General features: G+C 42.2%; 1 protein-coding gene across 2 annotated transcripts in view; it reads right to left on the reverse strand.

Annotated features, from left to right (window-relative positions):
• The window catches only part of LOC146583736 (very-long-chain (3R)-3-hydroxyacyl-CoA dehydratase-like), a 24,513-nt gene extending 20,306 nt beyond the window's left edge, over positions 1-4,207 (reverse strand). For both annotated transcript variants that reach the window (XM_085276688.1, XM_085276694.1), the window contains exons 1-5: positions 4,125-4,207; positions 4,004-4,048; positions 705-750; positions 424-497; positions 14-178 (exon numbers count right to left, since the gene is read on the reverse strand). In XM_085276688.1, the coding sequence (XP_085132814.1) occupies positions 14-178; positions 424-497; positions 705-750; positions 4,004-4,048; positions 4,125-4,169 (375 nt within the window). In that variant the 5' untranslated portion in view covers positions 4,170-4,207. The remainder of the gene's footprint in view (positions 1-13; positions 179-423; positions 498-704; positions 751-4,003; positions 4,049-4,124) is intronic.
• Positions 4,208-11,015: the final 6,808 nt, after the last annotated feature.

The following is an 11,015-nucleotide window of genomic DNA, read 5'->3' on the forward strand; positions in this document are numbered from 1 at the left end:
ATTGTCGTTTTGCCTTAGCCTGAAGCTCCATCTCAGCGTCCGACTCATCCAGCCATCGGTCGAAGTCTGGGGCCAGAAACAGAGGCTTTTTCTCCTGCAGCGTCAGCCGGTCCCACCAGCGCTCCTCCTTCTTCTTGATTTTGATGTCAACCTGACGCTCAGTGGATTTGTGCTTGATCTGGAAACAGAGTATTAAATCGAGCCTAAATAACATGACATTTTGTTTAACCTGTGTGTGTGTTGAAATAAAACCTACAGCTATTTGTTGGAAATTAAGTCAGTTTTTCAGTTAGTGTCCATGTCAAATTCACTCACACTAAAACTGGAGAATGACAGGAACATTATTAGCACAATGTCATAACCTTAGCAGGAAAAAACACCCCAATCAATTCTTGAAAACTTTCAAAAATGAGACAGCAGTACCTCGGGTCTAACAGGTTCCAGGAACTCCAACTTGAACTCGTATTCATTATCTCCCTTAGCTCCATGACCCTGTGCTGTGGTACAAGGTTTTTTTAAACAGTAAAGTAAGCAAAGTGAGTACAAATTTTATTTGTAGAGAACCTTTCACTAAAAAAATGCTAAAGCATTAAGACAAAAAGACAAAACTGTCTAAGTATATTGTGGTTATGCATCATTCTGTAGTTCATTCTTATTTAATCTTCATTTTCTTGTTCTTAAATGCACAAAAATGAAGTACCAACCTCTGAACTGAAGTGTGTTGTGTTCTTGCAGGTTGATATTGACATTCTGAAAAACACAAAAGCCGCCATCACAACCCGAAAGTGGACAAACCATTGAGGTAGAAATGATACATTAGGTACGGTGATATTCTCTGTTGAAAGAAAAAAGAATCCTCATATAGCCCACAACACAAATTTATAACAATACTTCAAATACTTCGCTCACACTACGATATTATTGTAATTTTTAACATTCTGTGATGCAAAAGTATTGCAAAACATTAACGTCATCATTTTTTTCCAACTTCAAATGATGTCCTCAAAGTTAAAACTTTGTCAATATCTGTTTTCAGTTCTTGTCACTAAAACATTCCATAAATGTTTCCATTAGATGGAGTCAGTCTGATGTTAGTGTGTGATTTAATGGGGTCCAGATGGTAAATACACGCAGTCTGTTTCAGAAATTAAATGTGATAGATCAGTGAAAACCACATATCTGTTGACTCATTCAGACTGACGAAAACATGCTGGCAGTTGATCTGCATTTACAAATCAGCCAAATAAATGTTTGCAAACCTTTGACGATCGATCTGGCTACGTTCACACTGCAGGCGAAAGCGCATCAAATCCGATTTTTTTGACCCTATGCGACCCATATCCGATCATGCTATGACAGTGTGAACGGCGCAAATCCGATATTTTCAAATCCGATCTGGGTCACTTTCGTATGTGGTACTGAATCCGATACATATCCGATGTTTTAGAAAGCGACTGCTGTTTGAACGGTCAAGTCGCATTAAATCCGCCTTTTACGTCACCGACACAAGACTGAAGCCAATTATCAGCGCCAGAGAAGCGCCCGAGAAGACATCGCGAACGCTTCCTGGCCATCCAGTGTAGATGTTAGTGAAACTGTTGGGAAGACAATGTGAACATTTTATTTGTACTGTATAATCTGCAGATTCTGACAGAAATCTGCAGCTATCATTTGAAGCACCGCTCCTCTCTTAAACAGCAATAAGGATCATTATTAGGTTATTTACATTATTATGTAAATAACAAAATAACTTAAAGCAAAAATTGGGAAACGAAGTCCGAAGTCTGCATATTAAGGGCCATCAGTCAAACAATACTGTTGCTCTGGGTCTAAACAGAGCTCGTTGTGTGTGACAGCTTCTTTTGCGCATGCGGGCCGCTTTGAGCGTTCACACTAGAGCGCGTTTGCTGTCGCATTTTAGTTGTAGTGTGAACGAGCAGACAAAAAAAAAATCGGATTTGATCAAAAAATCGGAATTGAGCATTAAGACCTGCAGTGTGAACGTAGCCTTAGTCACCACAAACTGCACGGGAGGTAGCTTGGTCAAGCTAAGTATATCCAGTGTTGGGTGCTTTTTCTGCCGAGTCAATTTGCTTGGCTAACATTATTTCTGCATTTTTCTGCATTTTCCTTCAGCCCTGGAAAAGACCAGACTTTTCTACCTCCACTGACTCTTACTGAAGATCAAATATTCAAACTACAGGTTTGTTTTAAGGACGAGCAACATCAGACTTTCACAATACAGTCAGATCAGGTTATGATGAAGAGCTAAACATAGCAGTACAATACTATACACAAAACTATGTTGCAATATGTTTTTGTTGAAAGTGGTGCAAAGTTGTTGATTCAAGTTTACGGCCACTTTAGAGGTGGTAATGTTGTACTATTGAGTTTTACAGCAGTTATTCTGAGTTGCTTATACTCTTGTGTGTAGGACAGGTGGTGTTCTCTGAGACTGTTTGAGTTTCCCTTCATTCATTTCCCTTCATCCTAAGAGCCGAAACAAGATCCAGAACAACCATTAAACATCATGCATCTTTTATAAGACATTTGTGCAGCAGATGGAGGATGAAGTCGAAGAAGCTACTGTTATAAACTCAGCCCATTAGACTGGATCCTTGTTTAGACACACGTGTTTACACTGGACACACACTAAAGTTATTCAGCAAATAATTAAAATATAGGGAGCTGTAAGCAAATGATGAACCAAATAAAGGTATCAGTGATGTCATCCTCTCAGATGGGCCGCTACAGTCAAAAATAGATAGAAAAGCATCTTATCAGTTGTTATACGACTTCCAAGAAACAAACTACAAGAAAGCTTTAAGTTCTTTTAAAAGCCTGGTTTAAAACCTTTTATCTGATTGGCATCTTTTAACTTTACTTATATAGTTTATTCACATTTTGTTATAATGTCTGATTCTTAGGAGGAGCACTGTGAACTGCAGTGCTGCTGAAAGTTGCTTTGTAAGTAATTTTTGCATTGCCAAGCTTATAGCAAATGGCACGGCCATGCGGCTGACATAATAAGTGAAGCACATCTACAAAAACAAGGAAGTCAAACTTTAGCTGACGTGATCTATTTTTGATATCTCTGAGTACAGTGGATGGTTTCATATTCTTTTAATAGACAACAAAGTTCTACAAAAGAAAAAGAAAAGAAAAAGAAGCTTTCCTTTGATGCTTTTGCTAAAGAATTTGTTAGTACGGTGGGATGTACAGAAAATAACATTTTCACAACTTAGTGTGGTTTAGTGATTTTAAGGTGTCTTTTGGTCATATTTGTAGAGAAACTGAATAATTTTTGTGTTTTAGACTGTCCAATGAAATCTTACTTTGTAGGTGAGGGGAATTCAAATAGATATCATTATTATTATTTCCTTATCATTCACAGCCATAATCGGTAACAAAGAAATATTAGTTCTCTGAAACTCGGCTTTGTTTAAGCAAACATTAGAGGTGGAAAACTGCAAAGAGAGAAGCTACAAAACAAGGAAGTAACTCTAAAACACCAAATTCAACTGTCACTCTGGAGTCATTTCACTCAGTTATCACTAATGCATTTACCTTCTTTACAGAAAACTTCCTTACATTTTAGACCCCATTAGTGCTGAAGGACCTTGACCTCGAGAAGTATTAATCTTGCTTAAAAAATAATTATGCGCTTTTTTTTCTGAACACAGGAGAAGCGTGTATGAATTCTTCTGGTTGTCTGCTTTGTCATGCCAGCTGAAGTAAGTATTATCAGTCAATAAATCCATTTTACAACTGTGACGGTAGCTACGGCATCAGCTAACAGCCAGGCTGGCTAGCTGTGACCGCGACAAAGTCCGCTGTAGTACAGCCACAGCGAAGAAAGCTCCCGTTAAGTAACAGCAACACCCAGACCAGCAAGAAAATAAAAGCAAATTTAAACGGCGAGCCCGTCGGAGTGGAGGTTGAAACATTATATATGGAGTCAATGAGCTGAAAGCTGTCAGGCGGATGTTGGGGACTGTCCTACCTTGACATCGCTCAGTTCCACTCGGAGGTAAATCTCTCCGTGCCGCTGAGCCCAGTAAACATGAGGAGTCAGGATTTGCATGTTCACGATGTTTTGTTCTTTCTGATATCTACATACCTACCCGGCGAAGAATCTTTTTCTCAAACTGATTAACTGAAACCTTCATCTGACAGCCCGGAGGATGGACAGATGATGCAGGGTACTTCCGGGGGGAGGTCGCTCTCGGATTTCAAAATAAGAATTTTGAAAGGGCCGCCTTCAGAATAAAAGTCACCCTAAAAAACAACGAATAAATAAACGGATGAGAATGAATGGGTGGATGGAATGAATGAATAACTCAATGAATCTTTCATACACGTGCCCAGCCAGTGCCACACACAAAGACATTTGGATCTTTCGGTAGTCGTTTCACATTGCTTTAGGTGTGTTTAACCTAACTTTGAATGATTTTTTTAAGTACTTTATCCAAGCCTTTTGCATTTTATATTATTCTGAATTTTAACCAGCTGAAGAAAAAAAGTGTGACTTTATATAAGCATAAATGCAAACACCCATATAAAGAAGCCAGACTCTTTTACTCCCTGGCAGGAAAGTTGTGCTATAACTGAGACTGTTCCACAAGTGGCCACCCAGAGACTATAACAAGACCGCAAAAGACAGGTGATTAGATTTTCATATTCAACCATTATTAGAGCACTGCTTAAATTTTCCCACATTTCACTTCTTCTAGTTTAAAATGATCCAAACGTGAATAAGAGGGGTGCAGCTCCAGCATATTTCATAATCTGACAATTATTGTTAATCATGATATAACTTTTTTAAATGAACTTAAGGCTGCAGGATGACTCTTTCTGCAACTGTGAACAAGTTGATTGATGCAAAGAGCTCAGAAGCATCATGATTTGGGGAATCTTTTCTGTAGAAGAGGTTGGACTTGTTAAACCTTTTTTGCGCCACGGACCGGTTTATGCCCGACAATATTTTCACGGATAAATGCAACAAAATAAAACTAGTACCGGTACCAAAAAAAAAAAAAAGAAGATTTATTCATAACACACGTGAAAAGACCCAGGAAAACCGAGTTAACGATAAAAACGATAACAAAATAATGCTGAAAACTGATAAAAACCCTGAAAACCATACATTTCACACCTGAGCCTCAACTCTCGCGGCCCGGTACCAAACGACTCACGGACAGGTACCGGTCCGAGGCCTGGGGGTTGGGGACCGCTGATTAAAGGACAGCAATGATGTTCATTATTTATAGAATAGAATAGAATAGAATAGAATACTTTTATTTGTCAATTTCTTCAAATGTACTTGCCATACAAAGGAATTGAAATTACGTTTCACACTGTCCCATGCGTAGACATTGACAACAATAAGGTGCAGATGCACAACAAAAACAGCCCTAACAATAAGGTAATAAATAGTAATATAATAATATAAATAAATATATAAATAATATAAATAGTGCTAAAAGAAATACTAAAAATATATAGCAGCAGGTGTGTGCAATTGCAATGCAGAGGTAGTTGTTTCCAGTCAGGAATGTTTTCCAGTTCTTGGTTCAGAGAGTGTTTCCTTGTTGGAGAGTGTGCGTGGGTGGGGGTGGGGGGGTAGAGTCCAATCTGTCTTCCTATACTTCTGCCAATCTGGTGATTCTACTGGCTGGGACCCGGGAGGGAAGAGAGTTCAGCAGTCTCACAGCCTGGTGGATGAAGCTGTTGGTGAGCCTGGTAGTGCGGGAGCGGAGACTTCTGTATCTCTTTCCAGAGGGCAGGAGGCTGAACAGACAGTGCGCGGGGTGGGTTGCATCGTTGACATCGTTGTTATTTATTTATTTATGTTTTTTTGCCTGTTCCGTTTGGTTCTTTTGCCATCAGAATTATTGTCTAAAGGCGAAGAAAGATGCCCAACGGATTTACTTTACCAAATGGACCATCCCAACCTTGCCGTAATGGTCCATTTGTTTCACCTTTTATTGTTTATTTTATTTTATTTTCACTTGCTAAATACGGGACAGACTTGACTAGAGAATAGAAAGGGGAGAAAGAGGGAAAGAAAAACAGCGGGGAAGAGGGACGGGGATAAAGGGCAGAAAACAAAAACCAACAAAATAAGCAGACAAAAAATACAAATATCAATCACCTGGATCACCTGTTGAGAAAGAAAAAAGAGAAAACAAGCAGAAGGGAAAAAAAGAGCAACACAATAAACAACATCACGATGATCTATGGGAATATAACAGTAAATACTAAATATTAAACATTATTGTGCAGCATGTAAGATCGACAGCGCACAGTGTGCTTTGAGGTAGGAGCCAAAAAGGGTGTAGTTTGTGTGTGTGAGCACCCGTGTGTACACCTGTGAGCATGAGCGTGCTTGTTTTTTAAAAGGTTCCTTCATGTAATGATCTGCTAGAGGGTGTGGGGAGCCACAGCCCCGCCCTCCAGGGCATGAAGCAGGTATGGAGGAGATCAAAACTCCAGACATCCAGAGGCCCTCAGAACACAAGAGACCAAGGAAGACCAACAGAGGGGCAGCCGCGCCACTGTCCCAGAAAGAGCTGAGGAGAGTCCCAGCTGAGGGGTCACTCATCAGCCGTGGAGCAGAAGTCAGGGGGGGTTGCAGTGACGTGCCCGTGAGCTCCGCCGGCAGCCAGCTGTGCCTGAGTGACCAAGCCCCAGGCCAAGAGGCTGAGGGCACCCCACCCCTGAAGTGGCCCGAGCGAACCCCAAGCTCCAGGCCCCGACAAGCAGCCACCAAGGAGTGAGCCGGTGTGTACCTGGATGCGCACCCCGGACACAAAGAACCACCAACGCACCAATGTCTGAGGGCGTCTGCCACTGGCAGGGGGAGTGGTGGGGGGAGATAGCCTCCATACCTTGGAGGGCCTGAGATGTCCCTAGAGAGGTGGCGTCTGATACCCAACCTGACATATAGACACAGACATTCAGGCACACACAGATACAAACATCCATTCCCACCTTCATGCTCTCATATGCACTTACTCCACACTCAACCAACGTGGAGACAGACATAAAGAGACACGATCATACTCCCCAAGCGTACTCTACGAACCGGGTCTAGGTACCCTTGCCCCTGGAGGGGGGAACTGCACCCAGACCCAGGTAGTGTTACCCTTTTCCCTTGGGTGGAGAGAAGCAGACTGCCCCGACTCAGCAGCAGCAGGGAGGCAGGGACGGCCAGCTCCTCCTCACAAACCCCCCTCTCCAGCAGGTCGCAGAGAACGGGGGTGTGTGAAGACTCCAAACCTCCCTCCGCCCACTCATATGTAGTGTTGATGTATGTGTGTTCTAAGGTGCATTTAAAACCCAGGAGGGCATGGACCTACCTGCCAGAGAGCAGCAGGTAAGTGCATAGCCCCTCCTGATAGCCCTCAATGTATACGTGTATTTAAAATTGAGAGGTGGGCAACAATGCCAGGGGTGAGGTTGTACACCCTGATGGTCTTTTGGATTCCGTGTATCGTGCCCACCCCCAAGGTCCTATATGTATGTGTTATGAGAGTGTGAGTAATGTGAATGTCTAAGTTGTGGGATAAAATTGAGGCACAGGCAGCTAGCTGGGGACAGAGGGGGGGATGCCTCCCCTGCACCCTGGTGGCACACCTTTACCCCAAGGCCCTGCATGTGTGGGTGATTGTGGTGGAGCGGGAAGAGGGAGGCAGCTGGAGATGGGGAGGGAAGGAAGGGAGGGGCAAGTGACCCCTCCCTGGGGCCAGCTCCCCCACTGACCCCAGTAGGCACCCCCATACTCTGCAACCCGCCAGGGAAATGGGGCCCAGGCCCATCCGGACCGGGGCCCAGTTCAGCAGCGCCGCCTGGCCCCACAGAGCCCGGGACAGCCCACCCGACCCCACAGAGAAAACTGCACCCACACCATCATCCACTCATCTTCCAGACTACACAAGACAATAGACTTCCAGGCTGAGATCTTCCTCCACCTCTCCTATATCTCTCCCTCCTGCAGAGTGAGTTCCTGAAGAGAGGAGACCTCCTGTAAGATGTAATAATGTTCATTAGAAGCTCCTTCACCATCACACTGCCCATTCCCTGCCAGCAGCTTTCAGTCAAAATTTGCAATAAAGCTTTGACGCTGACAGCACTGAAATTATGATATTAATAATGCTGGCCCAGAGGTCTGATCTGAATGGAAGAACTCTAGAAATGGATTAAGGTGGAGGAATGGGAGTAGGGTGGTACATAAGCTGTGTCCCAGACAGAGGGAATCCTTTGAAGGATGTAGCCTAGAAAAGCGTGGCCTGTGTAGGACGCGTGAATGGATGCAGACACTGAATTAGGACACAGCTATCAAAACAGAGCAATGGGAGAGACTACTGACATCCTGCAGGTGCATATGTGCAAAATCCATTCCATGAAAACAGCCTCCACACTTCCTACTGTGCTTTGAAACTTATGGCCATTAATAATTTCATATTTTGCTACAGTGGTTACTGATCAACATTTTTAATCACTTCTTTTTATAATGTCCCATGTAAATTACAGCCTCACCCATGCCATGTTATGATGCTAAAATGTGACACTGTGTCAATAGAAAATTGTACTTAGTAGTCAGTATAAACTTTTAATGATATAAGTTTGCATATGATAGAATACTGCATGATGACCTTTTGATGACTTAGACTGTTTTTCACTACAAGACTTGTTCAGTTCTCTTTTATAAGTTTCTTGCCACAGCGATAATAAGAGCTGAACAAGCAGTTTCACTCCCTACCAGGAAGAGGAGAGCTGAACACTCTTATCTTCACTCCCTAATAAAAAGAGGGGCCGCTTCCTTCAGAATCTCACACACACACACACATACACATCAACATTCCTCTGTCTACGAACAGGCGTATTCACTATTGTATTACCTTTGTATATAAATAAAGACCAGAACAGTGGTAGAGCGCGAATCCCTGAGCCCCCACTCTCGGGTGCGAGCGCTCTGTGACTGCCCTTGCAAGTAAAAACTGCAGCATGTGTGTCTCCACTCTCTGGCTCTCAGCTGAAGAAGTGTCTTTAGAATACATCTCTTGACACACTGAAATGTAAACAATTGCAAGCTGTTCTGTAAAGATGATCTCTTGATAGACATGATGAGAAACCTGATATTTTGATGCTTATAATCAGTGTTGGTCAAGTTACTTGAAAAAAGTAATCAGTAACTAATTACTGATTACTTCCCCCAAAAAGTAATCCCGTTACTTTACTGATTACTTATTTTCAAAAGTAATTAGTTACTTTAAAAACATGATTTACAACTTGAATAGGTGATAAAGTGATAGATCTTTCAGCCCAATTCTACTTTCTGCCTAATTCATCATATGAAATGTAATCAAATGGAAAGCAATTCTCTTTTTAAAATTTGTTTTATTAGTTTTAATCTTTTAACTTTATGCATCAAGCAAAAATTAAATTATATGCAACATTCTCTGATTGGAAGAAATTTGTTTAACATTTAAACCTATTTTCTGCACATTCCCACACATAAAATAAAATAGGTTTTTGTCTTTACACTCAGTCTTTCAAATAAATGCAAGTAAAACACAGCAGAAAATAAATAAAATCAAAGACTGGGGGTCCTGTTGCTCTATTTTCACCTGTATAGCAGGAGTGGGGCAGGCAGAGGTTTGCCCTAGTGCAGGTGTGCTGCAGCGGTCAGTGGAAGAATCTGCGAGTTTGTCTGTCAATTTCCCATTCCCTGGTAGCGCACTCGGTGCTTGCTCAGAAGTTATGGATTTTTCACTGTAAAAAGACGTTTTCTTCCCACGCAGTGAACAGCAGACGCTAATGTTTTTGTCACTTTTTACGGAATCAAACTCAAAGTAAGGTCAGTACTTCCACGCTTTAAACGTTGCATGCTCATACTCTCTCCCACACTCGATATATTACCCATTGTTGATCTTCACACAGCTGTTGCCAGGAACGTTGCACTCGCTTATGTCATTGTAATGAGACACTCACAAAAAAATCACTGTTTTAGTAACGCATTAATACAGCGCGCTTACGGGAAAGTAAAGGTAATCTAATTACCTTTTTTGCAATAGTAATCCCTTACTTTACTCATTACTTGAAAAAAAGTAATCAGATTACGCATTATTGCCCATCCCTGCGTATAATAGATCACACAATTATGGGCACTAAGTTAGTGGCTCTTTTATCTACAAAACCATTATAACACAGTTATATAACAACAACCTTTTTTTTCTCTTACAGATCTAACTTTTTAGGTTTATCTACTGCCCTCCCTGACTTGGTTCTGACCACATCAGTGTTAACAGGTGTAGCAGGGATCACACTGGGTGTTTGAGGCTTCTGCAACACAGGCACATTAGCAGGTTCATGCACTGGTGAACTTAAAGGAATCAGTGCACGCGATTACGTCTCACAGTCCCTTGTGGTAACTCCACTGTGTAAGATCGTGGCGTAGAGTGATTTTGGATAACAGTGCCTGCAGTTTTGACATCAGTCACCCAAACCTGCTCTCCTGGGGACAGTCTGTATAAAGGTCTTGCGCGGTAGCGCCTGTTGAAGTTTGCCATGTCCATCATCCTCTTCTCCCCTTCCTTTCGAGTGAGCAGTGCGCAGTGTAGGCTCCAGCTGCGATGGAAGTATCTGCAGTGTGGTTCGCAGACGTCTGCCCATTAAAAGCTCTGCGGGGCTGTATCCGAACTGCAGTGGTGTAGCTCTATAGGCAAGAAGAGCTAGATAAGGATCAGCTGCTTTTTTCAGAAGATTTTTTACAGTCTGCACAGCACGTTCTGCTTCTCCATTACTTTACAGAAACTTGGGGCTGCTTGTGATGTGTTTAAAGCCGTACGCTGCTGCGAAGTCTGTAAAGATTTGACCTGAATACTGTGGCCCATTATCAGACATGAGGACCTCTGGGATGACATGACGGGCAAAGAAAGATTTCACGTGAGTAATGACATTGTTTGATTTTGTTCTGTTTAACAAAGAAATCTCAACAAATCTAGACTGAT

The sequence above is a fragment of the Mchenga conophoros genome, linkage group LG1 (genome assembly GCF_057382185.1).
Source record: "Mchenga conophoros isolate Kocher_MC1m ecotype Shallow Benthic linkage group LG1, M_conophoros_male_GT1.1, whole genome shotgun sequence".
Classification (NCBI taxonomy): domain Eukaryota; kingdom Metazoa; phylum Chordata; class Actinopteri; order Cichliformes; family Cichlidae; genus Mchenga; species Mchenga conophoros.